The following is a 17423-nucleotide window of genomic DNA, read 5'->3' on the forward strand; positions in this document are numbered from 1 at the left end:
TCTGGTGTGGACCCTGTCCCTGATCCCCAGCTGCCCCTTGCCTGACAGCTCCATGCCTTTCCCTCGGGCCCTGTGCTGTCACACGGAGCAGAGCTCAGGCCTCCCCTCAGCTCCTCTGCTCTGTGCTGAGCAAACCACAGGCCCTCAATCTCTTTTCTTGCCCTCCAAACTGTTCCCCATCTTCGTAGTCCTCCTTTGGGCACTCCCTAACAGTTTTATGCCCTTTTTGCACTGTGGTGCCCAAAACTGCACACACTACTTGTACCTGCTGCTGCAGCACAGTGTAGAGTGGGACAGTTTGTTCCCTCACCTGACCAGCAGTGCTGAGCCTGATGCTCATGCTGAGATACAGTTGGTCTTCCTGGTTGCCCGAACTTGCTGTTGACCAAGACCTCCAGATTGCTTTCAGCTTGGAGACTGCTATCCAGCCTCATCCTCCAGTCTATGCATAACCAGGTGCAGAATCTGGCACTTGCTCTTGTTAAATGTCATCTGTTTGGTGATTGCTTAGCTCTCTATTTTGTTAAGATCTCTCTGCAAGGCCTCTCCACCCTTAACGGAATCAGCAGCTCCTCCTAGTTCAATATTGCCAGCAAATCTGCTCAGAACACTTTCTATTCCTACAGTAACATAATAGCAAATTTAGATACCAAAAACCAGATGAAATTCTGTTAAACCTTGATCATTAGTTACATTCCTCAAGATACATGTTTTCACAGCACCACAACTTAACTACCACCTTACAACAAAGTTTTGTTCTTGTCAAGCTGCTGCTTTCATCATGTTTAGGAATATAAATGTAACAGTATGCTTCCATCAAAGTGCGGAGCTAAACAGGAGATGGCATTTTGCTTCTGGTCACGTAATGAGGGAGTAAAGAAAACTTGCAGATGCAAAACAAATCTGTTTAGATGTTTAAACTTGGTGCTACCAAAATACAGATGTTAAAAAATTCAGAAGGAAGGTCCACGATTAAATAATAGTCACATGCAAAAAGCTAGTTTATGTTGTTTGTTTGTTTATACAGTGTCCTTTATTATAGCAGTTGAATACTCCGGGTTCCTGTGCGTGTCCTTCCCTATGAGACTAGAAGATGCGATGACTCAGACTTAGCACATTTTTGTGTGTGTGGCCACTTGGGAAAAGCATGAAATAAGAATTGAATCTATATCCTACCTAGCTCAATAATCCCCAGAGCATTCCCCTCTTAAGACTGACAGAGCTCACTGTGTTCCTTCTGTCATGCTCAGCTGTTCTTCACTCAACCTGTGAGAAACATTTTCTATGTTGTTTGGATTTAAAGCACATCTACTGACTTTCTGTTAAAGAAAAGAAAAGAAAAGAAAAGAAAAGAAAAGAAAAGAAAAGAAAAGAAAAGAAAAGAAAAGCTGTACAGACATTTTTGTGAAGAAGGCACAGTGTCTGTGTGAGCTGATGGAGACGAGATGGAATTGATTTATCCAAATCTTAGCTTGGTTGAGGAACCCTTTGGGGTTTTCATTGGGTAGGAAGGACAAAATTCAGTTCTTAGTTCTATGCCAGTATTAGCACTGCTTTGTAAGATGTTATTAATATATATTCATTAGTAGTAGGAACTTAAGCATATATAATAATTACATATGTGTGTGTTTAAGACATGTAAAATTGTTTTCATTAATTAAATGTTATGGTTTAAACTTCCATTGTTAAGAATTGCTGAGATGACTTGGAGCAAATGAAGTATCTGCTTCACTATGTTGTGGCACTCTATGAAAATTAATTGTACACTGTTTAAACTTTGAGTGATGTGATGAAGTTTATTTGATAGAATAAATTATGTCTTGGTGAGAGCCAGGTGTGACTGCTGCTTTCTCTAGAAGAATGGAGTTGAATGAGACAATATACGAGTTTCTTGTGCCTTAGATCATTCGGTTTATTCCTTGTACATGGAAGTAACTTCTGGCTGGAACAGGATCTGAAACAGCTGTATAGAAAGGTACAAAGTAAACCTGCTGTGTATTTCAGGTTGATCAGTGCTGGTGTGCTGTGAATGTTACTGCTTGGACAAGATGGTGACCTCTTGCAGTGCCAGCTTCTGGTTTACTTGCATATTACACCTAAGGCAAAAAACTAAATCTGCTTTTTCTTCTTAAAAGCAGCACATGAGGTGATGTTCTCCCCCAGACTGGAACAAGATCAGTTTGTTCCCTGCCACTGCTCAGGTGTGCAAGTTGCAGCTGACCACCTGCAGAAGTGAAGCTTGGTAACTTTGCCTTGACTGTGGAAGTGATACTCACTTTGTGGGAATATATGTATTTTTTAACTTTATTTTAGACTTAATTCTGATCTTAGGGCTATTTAGGGACAAATTGTGGAGTTACACTGAAGTTTTGGAATGATGGAGATTTGGAGTTGTGCGTGCTCTGCGAGTTTGTGATGGAGAGAGGAAGAAGAAAAATGTTGGCTTCTGTGCAGGCAAGGACTAGAAATGGTTATGGAGTTGTGTATGTATCTCTCTTGCAGAGCATTTAGTAAATAAGTGTTTTAATCAGAAGCCTGGATGGCCTATGTGGAAAAAATAATAATTAAAGAAACAACAGTTGTTTGTGTACATATTTGGATAATGGAATATGCTCTCTCAACGTTTGTCACCTGTCTGTGATGACATTTTCTTTGCTGATCAGTGTTCCAGGAAGTGAGAGGTCTTGGGCAGATCACCAGAAGTGCATTGCATTTGACTGCTGCCTTGAGACTTCTCTGCACAGATGGGTCGCAGTAGTCAACTCAAATCTGAAGAAAATTTAACAAAGCAGAAAGATTTCACCTCCTATACAGAATGAAGTGGTGCTGATTTGGTTTGCTCTTTCTTTGGCTTATTGTAAGGATTAAGCATATCCCCATGGTATTTTGCCATTCAGCTCACTTGTGTTGAGCTGGCTGGCTGTAGTGCTGCACAACTGCGCTGGCATTGGCACTACATGAGAAAATCTATATTTGTCTTTGATAATTGGGACAAAAAAGTTCAGAGATTTATATGGATTTAAAAATCCTAGCACAGTATGTTGCAGAAAATCATTTCACACAGTAATCTTTGTGTGGGAGGACTGATGAACCCTGTTAATCAGCGGTGGTTGGACAGTTGCATTTACATGCAGGAGCTGTTTAAAGAGATTTACATGCTGCTGGCTACCATTTGGTAATCCTGCTGACAGCAGGATCCAAATACAGTAGCTCTGTATTTTGGGGAACTCCCACGTTAACAAAGTTGTTCTGCAGAGGTGTTTCAGATAATTAAACAAGAAACAAAGTCTGCATTGTAGATGTACTTAAGGTGTACTTAGAAATAATTTCACGTGGAGAACGTAGGTTGAAAAACTACCTGATAAGCTTAGATGTTGCACAAATAATCATGAAGCAGCTAAGAAGAGCTGCTGCTTCTCTCTGAGTTATGGGCAGGGATCTCAAAACCGAGGCTGTTTCTTGTCACGGATGAGAGCTTGTAGTACGCTTCCTTGTTCCTACCCAGGTTGAAGACAGATGTTGGGGCATTTGGGAAGAAAGAAAAACATTGAAGCAGAGTGAAACAATTCAGTCTAGTGAATGTCATCTGCAATCTGTAAATGGATGTACTCGGATATAAAGCTACAGGCCATGAACGCTTGAGAAGAATCACAAAGCTGCAGTGGCAGAGCTGGGTGCCCTTTCTGTCACTGTAGATGGGGCACTGGTGTAGCGAAAGCTGTGCCAAGCTCTTCTCTTGCCTATGAATGACAGGAGGTGGCCTTGGATGTTTTTGTTGTGTGTTGGTAAATACTGGAAACATATGTAATTTGTGGCCATTAGTGGAGCACTTCTTTGTAGGTGAGACTTCGCCCCTTGTGCTGAGGAGAGAATTACAGCATTCTGCCACAATTCAGGACCACTTTATGTCTCTTATAGTCTTTGCTCAGCAGCTGGTGTGCCACTCTTTTGAGTTCCTGCATTCAAGAGATAACGTACTGGTGGAGGCCACACCTCAAGCACTGCCTTCAGTTTTGGAGGCCACACCTCAAGCACTGCCTTCAGTTTTGGTTTTCTCACAAAGGAAGGACATGGAAGCCCTGGAGCGTGTCTAGGAAAGGAAGGTGAAGCTGCAAAAGGTCTGTAGCACAAGTCTTGTGGGGGGCGGCAGAGGGCACTGGGTTTGTTCAGTCTGGAGGAGTGTCAGGTTAGACCTGATTGCTCTCTACAGTGACCTGAAAGGAGGTTGTGGTGAGATGGGAGTTGGTGGCTGCTCCCAGGTAACAGTGATAGGATGAAAGGTGGTGGCCTTAGGTTGTGCCAAGGGACGTTCAGGTTGGATTTCAGGAAGAACTTCTTAGCAAGAGTGGTGCAGCAGTGGCACAGGCTGCCCAGGGAGGTGGTGCAGTCACCGTCCCTGGAGGTGTTCCAGAACCGTGTGGATGTGGCACTGAGGGACGTGGCCAGTGGGCATGGTGGGGATGGGTTGATGGTTGGACCGGATGATTGTAGTGGGCTTTTCCAAACTTAATGATTCTAAACTGGTTGCTTTAAGTCCTTCTGGTAAAATTTTAATCAAATAAATATTTATCTCTTTTTTTTTTTTTTCTTTTTTTCTTTTCCTGTGGATTCACGTGGGCTTTGGAGGCTTCCTCATCTGTCTGGATTTGTTCTACTAACAGAGCTTGCCTGTGGAAATTCTCCTTGGTGGTTTTGCTGAGAATCCAGCACTCAGATCTGTGCTGTGCACTTAGAATAGTGCTGTTACCTTAAAGAAACATTATTACAATAATAATTGTAATAGTCCTGTATTTTTAGTAAATTAATGGCAGGAAGTGTGCTATAGGTGTTAAGTTATCGATGATGTAATGGAGTAAGGCTGCCTATTTTAATTCCTGTTATTAATGAAATGCTTTTTTTTTTTTTTTTTTTTTTTTTTTCCCCTTGGCTATTATCCTGGTTATGAGGCTTGGTGTGTTATTCAAGCTGCTTGTGAGATATCAAAATGATATATTGTGCTGAAGGAGACCTGAAAAAAGAGCATTCACTTATTTACTTAGGGCATGGACTAAGTTAATCTGACCAAAAAATTCTATTTCTCAAGATAAATTGCAAGATCAAAACAAAAACCAGCTAAGAATAAGAAACTTCTTCACTTCCTTGGGTTAGCGGGTCTTCTGCCTTCCTGAATTAATTTAAAGGGATTGTAGAGAAGAATAGTAACCCAAATAAAACCAGGCTGTCTCTCTGGAGGACTCAGAAGGATGAGAGGCAGGTGGAAAAAGTGTGTGATGTCACACATACTCTACGTCATCTTCTTTGTATGTCTCTTTTCTTAGGACTCTTTGGTGATCTTGTACTTGACTGAAACTTAAAGGCTTGAATTCTGAGTGGGTTCAATTGGTTGTGACAAGTACACAACCTGACAATATGACAAGATGTAACGAAGGCAAATGTTCCAGGAGGTCTCACATTTGAGGAGTTCAGAGTTCTGTTTCTTGGAAGAGCGTGAATCTTGACTTAACATTTGAAGAAAGCAATCTCATCACATGGTTTTAACCAGTTTGTTTGCTGGAAGGGAAAGCTGCAGCAAAGAAACAACGTGCTTTTTTCATCCTTCTGTGGTTTTTAATTGTACTCTTTTTTTCTTGCAAAATTAAAAAAAACCAAAAACACACAAAAAAAAACCAACAAAACAAGCCAACATTCAGCAAACAGTGTATACACATTGTTATTACTTTACTTTCTTAATGACTGTAGTGGTGCCCCAAGCTTTTGAGGTCCTACTCAGGATCCCCGTACAATATTGCAGCTGCTGTCCAGTCCTTGAGGATGAATCATGATTCCTCATACTGGATAGCAAATGGAAACATGTAGGAGGCCCTGACTGAAGTTCATTTGCTTTGGAGTTGATTATGTAGATGTGGGTAGCAACACATAGTATTCCAAAAAATATGTTCTGGCTTTTTTACAAGTACTTTCAATTAAGTTTCAGCCAAGATAATGTAAAAGTCTAGAGGATGAAGTGTAGGCCCTTTTGTTCAAAAGAGTGGCCTGGTTCTGACTTTTCATGTTGCTGAACAAAGCAGGTGCTGGGGGGGAAAAGTACCATTTGTTACCTTCTTGTGTTGGTTTTTGCCTTTCAGGTGTCATTGGAGCAGTTAGCAATGCAGTATGAAGCAGATGTCTTTAAGCATTCTGGTGCCTGATTTGTCACAGATTCATATTTGCCTTTTTGCTGGAATATCTTGTTGGAGCTTTGTTTGGTTGTATGTTGGCTGTGTTCTAGTTGTATTCTCAGTGAAAGGTGGTCTTTTGGACGTTGTTCCTACAGTGCAGATCCAAACGTGGTTTGAGTCTGCTGTGCGGTTCATACAGTTAAATCTTTTTTTAAATCTTGTGGTAGCAAAATAGCTGAAGGAATAGGATTGCTCTCCTCTGCTTAACAAAATGCTCCTGGAAGCTTGTTTTCCACATAAATAGACCCAGTCAGTGACTGACTGCAGAACATGCTAAGGCTGAAAATATGTTCCAGCTGGTAGTAGGCTACAGACTTGTTTTTTCTTGGAAAGCAATGACTCCTTTTGCTACCTAGAATGACTGGAAGGTGCAAGCAGGGAGATAGAAATTAGTGTAGGAGACGTACTCGATTTTAATTGCCGTTAAAACAGTGGAATTGAGCAATGCTGCTTATGTGAATGGGACATGCAGATGCTATACCTCTTTCTTTCTTCTTGTCCCCCCTTTAGGAGGGCTTTCGAGCTGTTGCTCTGCTGCTGAACAGCATGCAGTCCTTTCGGGAGCAAAGTAGTTACCACGGAAACCAGCAGAGCTACCCGCAGGAAGTGCACGGATCGTCCCGACTGGAGGAGTTCAGCCCGCGCCAGCAGGCCCAGATGTTCCAGAGCTTCGGAGGAGGTACTGGCAGTGGACGTCGCGGAGCAGCAGGAGCCTCTACAGCGATGCCTGGTGAGAGCTCTGGCCATCAGAGCTACCAAGGTTTCAGAAAAGAAGCAGGAGAGTTTTACTATATGGCTACCAACAAAGATCCAGTGGCGTCAGGAGGGCAGCAGCCGCCTCAGCGCAGGCCTTCTGGACCGGTACAGAGCTATGGGCCCCCTCAAGGGAGTAGCTTTGGGAGTCAGTATGGGAGTGAGGGACACGTGGGCCAATTTCAAACGCAGCATTCGACCCTTGGGGGCGTATCCCACTATCAGCAGGATTATACTGGTCCTTTCTCTCCAGGGAGTGCTCAGTATCAGCAGCAGGCTTCTAGCCAGCAGCAGCAGGTACAACAGCTGAGACAGCAGATCTATCAGTCTCATCAGCCTTTACCCCAGGCTTCCAGCCAGTCTGCTTCTAGCACCTCGCACTTGCAGCCAATGCAGCGTCCATCCACCCTGCCTTCCTCTGCTTCTGGGTACCAGTTACGAGTGGGTCAGTACAGCCAACACTATCAGCCACCTTCGTCGTCCTCGTCCTCCTCTTTCCCCTCCCCACAGCGTTTTGGCCAGTCAGGACAGAATTATGATGGAAGCTACAGCGTGAATTCTGGGTCACAGTATGAAGGCCATGCCGTGGGTTCCAATGCACAGGCATATGGGTCCCAGTCAAACTACAGCTTTCAGACTCAACCGATGAAAAGCTTTGAGCAGTCTAAGCTGCCCCAAAGTGGGCAGCAGGGGCAGCAGCAGCAGCACCCACCTCAGCATGTAATGCAGTATTCAAATGCTGCCTCCAAGCTCTCTCTTCAAAGTCAAGTGGGACAGTACAGCCAGACTGAAGTTCCTGTAAGGTCACCGATGCAGTTTCACCAAAACTTCAGTCCAATCTCTAATCCATCTCCTGCTGCATCTGTGGTTCAGTCTCCAAGCTGCAGCTCCACCCCTTCTCCTCTCATGCCAGGTGGAGAAAATCTCCAGTGTGGGCAAGGCAACATGTCCATGGGTTCTAGAAACCGAATCCTGCAGATGATGCCTCAGCTTAGTCCTACACCATCTATGATGCCAAGTCCCAATGCTCATGCAGGGGGATTCAAGGGGTTTGGGTTGGAAGGACTGCAGGAAAAAAGGCTCACAGATCCAGGGCTGAGTAGCCTAAGTGCCCTAAGTTCTCAAGTGGCCAATCTGCCCAACACAGTCCAGCACATGTTGCTTTCAGATGCCTTGGCACCTCAGAAAAAAAGTTCCAAAAGGTCATCCTCTTCAAAGAAGGCTGACAGCTGCACAAACTCAGAAGGCTCTTCCCAGGCAGAGGAGCAGCTCAAGTCCCCCCTGGCAGAGTCCCTCGATGGTGGCTGTTCCAGTAGTTCAGAGGATCATGGGGAAAGGGTGAGACAGCTGAGTGGCCAGAGCACAAGCTCAGACACTACCTACAAGGGGGGTAACTTAGAAAGATCCAACTCCTCACCAGCACAAGGCTCTCAGAGTGAGCCCTCAAAACTCAGCACCAGCCCTGCAGCTAGGGAAGATGTGGCCTCCCCTGATGGGAAGGAAGCTGTAGTGGCAGTAGAAAATGCCCCAAAAGTGAATGAAAAGGCAGTTGGAGTGATTGTCTCCCGGGAGGCTATGGCAGGTAGAGTAGAAAAGTCAGGTGGACAAGAGAAACCTGCACAAGATGATGTTTCTACAGCCACTCAGACACCAGTTAGTGCTAGTGGAGTGAAGGAAGCTGGACATGCAGGGCCACAGCCAGAAGCTCAAGGAGGTACTAAGGGGAGCAAAAGTGGAGATAACACTAACCATAATGGAGAGGGGAACAGCCAGCCCAGCCATGCAGTTGTTGGGTCAAATTTTCCTGTGAGAACAGAACCTTCCAAATCTCCTGGCAGTTTAAGATACAGTTACAAAGATAATATAGCAGCTGGCATACAGAGAAATATTGGTGGCTTTCCACAGTATCCTTCTGGTCAAGAAAAAGGGGATTTTCCAGGACACAGTGAGCGCAAAGGCAGGAATGAGAAGTTTCCTAGCCTTCTACAGGAGGTCTTACAGGGTTACCACCATCATCCAGACAGAAGGTATTCTAGGAATGCACAGGAACATTCTGGGATGGCTGGGAGTTTGGAGGGAGCCATGAGGCCCAATATCTTAATTAGTCAAGCCAATGAGTTGACGAATAGAGGCCTCTTAAACAAAAGTATGGGGTCTCTCCTGGAAGGTCCTCACTGGGGTCCCTGGGATAGGAAGTCTAGCAGCGCAGCCCCTGACATGAAGCAGATAAATTTAGCTGATTACCCCATTGCTAGAAAGTTTGAGATAGAGTCTCAGTCTTCTTCTCATGAAGGGGGAGCACTCTCGGAGAGGAGATCAGTGATCTGTGACATATCTCCATTAAGGCAGCTTGTCAGAGATCCTGGTCCTCACCCAATGGGGCACATGGGTCCCGAGGGCAGAAGTGGAAGGAGTGAACGTCTTGCCCCTGGCTTAAGTCAGTCAGTAATACTCCCTGGTGGCTTAGTATCCATGGAAACAAAGATGAAAGCTCACAGTGGGCAAATAAAAGAAGAAGAGTTTGAACAGTCAAAGAGCTCAGTTAGTCTTAATAATAAAAAGACAGGAGACCATTGTCATTCTGCTGGCATCAAGCATGAGTCTTTCCGAGGCAATGCTAGCCCTGGAGCTGCAGTCTCCGATTCTGCTCCAGACTACATTCCCCAGCAGGAGAGCAGATCAACACAGCTGAGACGAGCACCTGGCAGAACTGGAAGCAGCAGGGGTAAATCACCTTCTCAATTTCAGGATCTTGCTGATAAGCTGAAAATGTCACCTGGCAGAAGCAGAGGCCCAGGAGCAGATCTGCATCACATGAACCCACATATGACGCTATCTGAAAGAGTTAACAGGGGTTCCTTGCATTCTGGCTACCCTCAGAACTCAGAAGGCTCATCTTTGGCTGCAGCATATCATGCAAATGCTAGGCCTCATCCTTTTGGTGACCCCAACCAGAGTTTAAATTCCCAGTATCATTACAAGAGACAGCTATACCAGCAACAGCAAGAGGAATACAAAGATTGGGCAAGCAGCGCTGCTCAGGGTGTGATTGCTGCGGCTCAGCACAGACAGGAAGGAGCCAGGAAGAGCCCAAGACAACAGCAGTTTTTGGACAGAGTGAGGAGTCCCTTGAAAAATGACAAGGATGGAATGATGTACCTTCAGGGTAGCTCTTACCACGATACTGGAAGCCAGGATCCTGGGCGCTGCATTATGGGAAGCGACAGTGCACAGGGCAAGTGTACTGACCTAAAACACAGTAACCAGAAGCTGCAGCCGCATGAATCTGGTTGGGACCTCTCTCGGCAGACTACACCTGCCAAAGGCAGCGGCGCTCTGGGAGCAGCCAGCCAAAAAAGATTTTGCCCCCAAGAAAGCGATGGGCACAGACGAGAGGAATCTACGGATTTGCCCAAGCCTAGCAATGCCATGCTCAGGCTCCCTGGCCATGAAGACCAGTCTCCTCAAAATCCCTTAATTATGAGGAGGAGAGTCCGTTCTTTCATCTCTCCTATCCCTACCAAAAGACAGCCACAGGATATGAAGAACAGTGGCAGTGAAGATAAAGGGCGAATGATGACATCAGCAAAAGAAGGAGCTGATAAAGCGTACAACTCTTATGCCCATTCATCTCAAAGCCAAGATGTTGGCAAACCAGTTGCAAAGGGAGATTCCTTCAAGGACCTGCCGAGTCCTGATGGTAGGAATTGTCCTGCTGTTTCCCTCACAAGCCCGGCTAAGACCAAAATATTGCCCCCAAGAAAGGGGCGAGGATTAAAACTGGAAGCAATTGTTCAAAAAATTACATCTCCCAATATTCGGAGAAGTGTTTCCACCAACAGTGCTGAAACTGGTGCAGATACTGTCACTCTTGATGACATCCTGTCCCTTAAGAGTGGACCTGAGGGAGGAAGTGTGTCTGCACATGGGCTGGAGGCTGAGAAGAGAAAAGGAGAGATGTTGTCAGATCAAGCGGGGTCAGCAAGCCAGGACACAGCTGGTGAAATAACTCTTGCACGATCCTCGGAAGAGTGGCAAGGCAACGAGGATGATAAAACCAAAAAAGACACCCCTGAAACTGCCAATGTTAGTAAAGAAGGGACGGAAACCAGTGCAGCACCACCTCCTCAGAAGTCAGGTGGTCAGGGGAGGTCTGATGGATCCGTAAGCGGAACTGGAACTCTGACCTTTCCAGACTCAAAAACAATTTCTCCCTCCAGTGTGTTTACTTCTGAACCAAACCCAAAGCCTGAGGAAAAAGATGGAGATGTGACAAACATTTCACCCAAGCCGGATGGCTTCCCTCCAAAAGGATATTTTCCTTCTGGAAAGAAAAAGGGAAGACCAATTGGGAGTGTGAACAAGCAAAAGAAGCAACAACAGCAGCAGCAACTGCCACCACCCCCACCACCTCCACCTGTACCTTCTCAGTCTTCAGAGGGGGTCGCTGGGGGTGAGCCAAAACCTAAGAGGCAAAGGAGGGAGAGGCGAAAACCTGCAGCACAGCCACGGAAGCGGAAGCCTAGACGGGCCGCTCCGATTGTGGAGCCTCAAGAGCCGGAGATCAAGCTTAAATATGCTACCCAGGCTGTGGATAAAACTGACTCCAAGAATAAATCCTTTTTCCCTTACATTCATGTGGTAAACAAGTGTGAACTAGGAGCTGTGTGCACAATCATTAATGCGGAGGAAGAGGAGCAGAACAAATTGGTGAGGGGTCGGAAAGGACAGAGGTCTTCAACACCCCCTCCTAGCAACACGGAGAGCAAAGTGCTGCCCACCTCAACTTTCATGCTGCAGGGCCCTGTAGTAACAGAGTCTTCTGTCTTGGGGCATCTGGTTTGCTGCCTGTGTGGCAAATGGGCCAGCTATCGTAACATGGGTGACCTCTTTGGTCCTTTCTACCCCCAGGATTACGCAGCCACCTTGCCCAAGAACCCACCTCCAAAGAGGGCCACAGAAATGCAGAGCAAGGTCAAGGTACGGCACAAAAGTGCTTCTAATGGTTCCAAGACAGATACAGAGGAGGAGGAGGAACAGCAACAACAGAAGGAACAAAGAAGCCTAGCTGCTCATCCCCGCTTTAAGAGGCGGCACCGCTCTGAGGACTGTAGTGGAGCCTCTCGGTCACTTTCAAGGGGAGCTTCTTGTAAAAAAGCAACCACTGAAGGTGGCAGTGGTGGTGAAAAGACTCCTTTGGACTCAAAGCCCTCTATGCCCACTTCAGAAGGTGGCACTGAGCTGGAGTTACAAATTCCTGAACTACCTCTTGACAGCAATGAATTTTGGGTCCATGAGGGTTGTATTCTCTGGGCCAATGGGATCTACCTGGTCTGTGGCAGGCTCTATGGGCTGCAGGAAGCTGTGGAGATTGCAAGAGAGATGGTGAGTACTGAAATTTACTATGGCTTTTTTTTTTTTTTTTTTTTTTTTGCTTGTTTGCATTAAGCATACCATTTGAAATGTTGTTTTTCTTGTTCTTCTCTCATCTTAAATGATCATCTTTCATTTGTAAATCTCTAGTGATGCCCTTCAGACAGCTTTCTTTAGATTTCTGCCACACCTACCTGGTCAGTCAGAATTTATGAGCCTCAAAAGCCTAGATTGATGTTGCCTACTAAAAGTTCCAGTTGTCCAAAAGTTTTTTCGTGACTACAGCGATCTTTTTTTTCTTTATCTGTCCTATTAGATACTAATGCTCTCCAGAACTGCTCTTGGAGTTGTGCAGTGGAAGGACAAATCAAAGCTGACACAAGTTGCAGCAAGGGAAATTCCAATGCAATATTGAGCAAAAAAAAAAATTCACAGTGAGAACAGTCAAATATGGGATTGGGAGTGGGGGGGGGAGAGAGGAGGGAGCAACAGAAGTTGTGGCTTAGCTGTCCAGTCACATTTATGCAACGCCAAGATCCTAAAGCAACTCACTCTACCTGTGAAATTGAAGGTAGCTTCAGAATTGGCCCTGCGTTAGGCAGAAGTTTACATCACACATCTGCAGAGGTCCCTTCGAACCCAAATGATTTATTCTTTGACTGTAATGCGTATTACCTGGTCCCTGCATATTAAGGTCGATAAAGTGGAATGACATAGAAGTTTGTAAATTGAGTAGAACTTGGGTGGCTTGACTGCTGATGAGTTCTGTACGAGTTATAGCACAGTCATACTGGTAACTGGCATTCTCCAAAGTGCAAGTACACAATGAATGAGGAGAAATGTAAAGTCAAAGCAGGGACAAAGAGAGCTTTATTCACTGTCACCTGGTTGTGGATGGAGGCACCCATAATTGATTATCTGAGACTGAAGCTGACACTTTAGAACCATGTGTAATTTGACTTCCCTTACCATTATCAGTGTGCCACATTATTTATGCTTACCCTCTTGCTTCATGCCTTCTATCTTGAGCCAGACCATGCACAAGGTGCTGGACTGCTTTTTCTCGCTGCCTTCAGATTCTTTTTTTTTTTTTCTCTCCTAAACAATGTTGGGATCTAGTTTTTTGGGTTTTTTTTTTATCTTCTCTCTGCATTCTTATGTGCAGCTCATTGCCACCTCCTGAGCTCTCCTCTACCAGTTTGATTCCTGGCTTTTTCTGCCTTTTTGCTCTCTGTTCTTTGACAGTAATTACATGCTTCTTTGCCCTAACTTGATTTGGCCTGCATTCCTGTTTCTAGCTTCTCATTAAATAGAGTCAGTTAATTTCATTTGCTTTTCACCAAGTAGTGTTTGTGTGCTGAATTTCTTATCTCTGATAATTGCAAGGTTTCTTTTGGGATCTCCAACGTCATTTGGATTCTGCTTGTAATGTAACTGTCCTTTCACGTGTCTTGCAGTTTACCAGTATATTCAGTTTGGATCTCTCTCACATATTTTTCCCTTTTTCCTGTTCTCAGGGCATGTCCTCCCATTTGTGATTCTTGTTTTCTCAATGGCAGACGCTTTCTCAAATTCTTGAACTGCTTGAGGAGTTGTTCTTCAGTGATACTTTTTGTGTTTCTGTACTTACAAAGGGTTTGTGGCCGACAAAACATCATGGCTGTACCAATAGATCTAATCAGACTTGGCAAATAGCATCCCATTGTACAAACACTGTTGACATGGTTGTTGCATGTTGTTCAGCATGTTGTTCCTTCTGTGTATGGGATGATTTTCTGAGCATGCATTGGCCTACTCTTTGTCACTTTCTTCAACTGTTAGGATCACCTCTCCTTGTCACAAGTGGAATTTTGCACTCCTCCTCTTAGCCCTTTTGCTTCACCTTGTGGCATTATACAGTAATATCCCCTTATCTCCCTTGAACTTGCTGGCCTTTCTCTTTTACCTTTTTCTTTTAATCACTCACTCAGCTGTGAGGATTGTTTCCGTTGCAGTGACCTGTAGACACAAGTGTTTCACATTTTTCAAAGAAGTGTGCAAAATGCCTGTGGCCTCTCTTGCTTTTTGCAACTACCTCTTCATTTCCTTTCCCTTTTTTCATCTCAAAATTCTTTGGGTGCATTGTCAGGTGTGCTTGTCCTCCTCCACTTTGGCTTCCATTGTGCTCTGCTAAAATTGTGATCATTGTTTACTGTGATCGCTTCCTAGCTGAAGTTCAAATCCAGTTCTTGCTTCTCCTTTCTCTGTCAGCTGTATCTGTCAGCTGTGCTGCTCTTTAATAGTTGTTCCACCTTGTTTCCTGTCTGTGTCCTCTTTTGATTGCCTCTTTTCTCTCCACTGGCTTTGCGGAGGTGGTTGTTCGTTACTTGCAACTTTTTGTGTGGGTTGCTGAGGTTTTGCCTGTGCTTCCCCCCACCCCAGTCCCAGAGTGCTGTATCTTTGGGTAACTTCTGGTAATCCACTTGCTGTATTCCGGTCTTACAAAACCTCTTTTTTGCTCCAGATCTGTTTTTTTTTTGTTTTTTTTTGTTTTTTTTGTCAGGAGCTTAAAGATAGCTGTTAGATTCATGGTGAGGTCTGAGTCTCTAGCTTCAGATACTGCTTTTGAATCTACATCATCCTTAATCCATCGTCTGCCATCTTGTTCTGGCTTGATAAATCTGAGCAGCAAGAACCTTCTCAAAATTCTAGCTCTTCCTATTTGAGGATGTAGCAAATAGTGCTTACTCTTTGCTTATGATGCAGTATGTATCTTTTCAGTGCTCACAACTGTTCTGGCAGGGGCTGTGAACCTTTGAAGTTACAGGCTATTTGTGTGTAGCATATTACGTTCTCTCTTATGCAAACACAGTAACAAATGTCATAACTGAATGCTTGGCAGTCCTTCATTTCATTGGTAAAAGTAATCCATCTTTCTCCTTCTCTTCTATTACAAACAATGGAATGGGTTTGGGTGTTTTTTTTCTTTGTGGTTTTTGTTGTTGTTGTTGTTGTTATTTAAGTTCCTGTCCGCATTTTTTCATTAACCTGTGTATTCTGCTGTAGCAAATTGTAGTGCTGTGTTCTCTGGAAGCTGTGTCCTTCTCCCTCTCACTTTGGAGAGGGTTACGCACAGCGCAGAGTTGGCAGTCAGGATATCAGAGCTGTACCTGCCACAAGCCTTCCTCAGGCAGCAGAAAGGCTGTGTTGAACTAAACTCTGCCCTGCTCCCTGAGGACTGCCTTCTGGCTCTGACAACTGATTTCCTATGCTTGTTGCATATGCTCTTTCCATACAGCCTCTTTGCTTTGCAAGTGCATTTTCCTTTTCTTTCAGCTGACTTGCAGTTCATCGGTGTGTGTGTCCTGAAAAAGCAGATATGCAAACCACATAGGTATTTGCTGGCAGGAAAGAGGAGGTAAATGGGGGCACGAGCACGTGGTAATTTGGTCTAGGAAGAGGAAAGACATGGTCTTATGACATATGAAGGGATTATGAGAGCCCGGAATGAGCACCTCGTGTATATGTAGTGCTTTCTTGTCCAAGGCCATAAACTGTGATAGTGGTCTAAGTCACTCATCCTGTGTTTGTTTTTCTCACACCAACTCACCTTGCTTCTGTGGAAGGCTATTACAGATTTTTTTTCAGACACCTTTGATTCTTCTTTGCCTTCCAGAGTCAGCGAAGAATTTGAAGTGTTTCTCTTGCTGTGTTAAATTTTCTTCTGTTCCTTTTATGAATAAATATCTGTGGCTGATGGCTGCTTTTGGAGAGCAGCCCCGTAGTCTATCTCAAAGAAAGTTTAAATGTATGTGAGGTTTTCTTGAAGATCCAGTTGTACCAGATGCTCTGGGAGAATTTAAAATGAGAAAGTATTTTCTTTTTTTTAAAAAAAAAGCTTTCCTCAAACTGAAATGGCTTTCTTGATCTTTGAGCTTTCCTTAAAGCTTGATTTCACCCTAGACTAAAAATGATGTTGAAAGCATTATCTAGATGGTTTACTAAGCAATATTCCTCAAAGCCCCCCCCCCCCAAAAAAGGGCACTTGTGTGTGTACACCAGTGGGGTTATTGCTTCTGAGATCACAAAGAACTCGTTAGGTGAGTGGGAGCGCTTCAGAGGCGGAATGTCTTAATCTTCCTTATTCCCAGTGTTAAATTAGATGTCTCTGCAGGTGGACCCACCTGCCAAGCAATCTTGTTCTTTCTTAATGCTCATTGTTAGACCATAGTAGAGGTGCTAACTGACATTCTTCTATTAGGTATTTTTTGTTTGAGAGCTAAAGAGATCTTGAACTGAGGAATTGCTGTGTCTGTAGGGCTGGATGGATCTATCACCTGTAGAGTATTTGCTTTCAAATATTGAAGGTGATCAGACACCATGGTTGAAGTCAATCATTAGAGGATAATATTATTGCCTTATGGTATGGAGAACCTTGAGGCTGGTCTTTCTGCAGCAGAGAATATTTAAGGATTCCTAGCCTTACTTGGTAAGATACAGTATATCTGTATTCTTCCTATGTTTCAGTTTGTTTTTACATCTCTTCTTACTGTTATGCCAGACTACTTCTTTGCATTTATGGATTTGGAAATCTAACAGTGTCATGCACTTTGCTGTAAATACCTTTAAGAAAACACTTTATTTCCTTGTTCATCTTCCCTTTGTTTTCCCGCTCATGAGAAACTGGAGTCTTGGTTACTTTGAAGCTGGCAAAATTGGGAAGCTGTGTTGGCCCTCAGCAGACTTAATGTTTGTAAGAATGGATGGTCTTCATTCTCAGAATTAAATTTAAGAAGCTGCAGGTGGGGAGAGGAACAATCCAAAGAACCTTTATGTCACAGTTATAGACTCCAGGGAGATAGACAGCTCTACTGTTGTTTGGTTTTGATTTTTTTTCTAAAAGGCTGTTCACTAGGAGGTGGCATGCTGGTGCTTGAATGCTTTCTTCCAAGGCAGAGGCTGTGGCCTAGCACAGGAATTATTTCTGCTTGTTCTTTTTCCCTCCTATCATTGTCAGAATTGACCTTGATGAACGTAAATCTTAGCTCTTTGGTTCTGGTGACGGTGCTCCTTGAAACGCAAATTTGTTTATCCCCCTTT

The 17423-nt window shown here is 44.3% G+C and overlaps 1 protein-coding gene across 7 annotated transcripts in view; it reads left to right on the forward strand.

Annotated features, from left to right (window-relative positions):
- TCF20 (transcription factor 20) overlaps positions 1 to 17423 on the forward strand; it is a 115693-nt gene that overhangs the window by 64600 nt on the left and 33670 nt on the right. For 6 of the 7 annotated variants that reach the window (XM_042815472.1, XM_042815477.1, XM_042815478.1 and 3 more), the window contains one exon: positions 6729 to 12356. In XM_042815472.1, the coding sequence (XP_042671406.1) occupies positions 6765 to 12356 (5592 nt within the window). In that variant the 5' untranslated portion in view covers positions 6729 to 6764. Of the gene's footprint in view, positions 1 to 4086; positions 4119 to 6728; positions 12357 to 17423 lie in introns of those variants that run through there. The other variant, XM_042815476.1, reaches the window with a different exon arrangement.

The sequence above is a fragment of the Centrocercus urophasianus genome, unplaced genomic scaffold (assembly GCF_019232065.1).
Source record: "Centrocercus urophasianus isolate 14NV4802_14NV808 unplaced genomic scaffold, USGS_Curo_1.0 seq_15, whole genome shotgun sequence".
Lineage (NCBI taxonomy): Eukaryota > Metazoa > Chordata > Aves > Galliformes > Phasianidae > Centrocercus > Centrocercus urophasianus.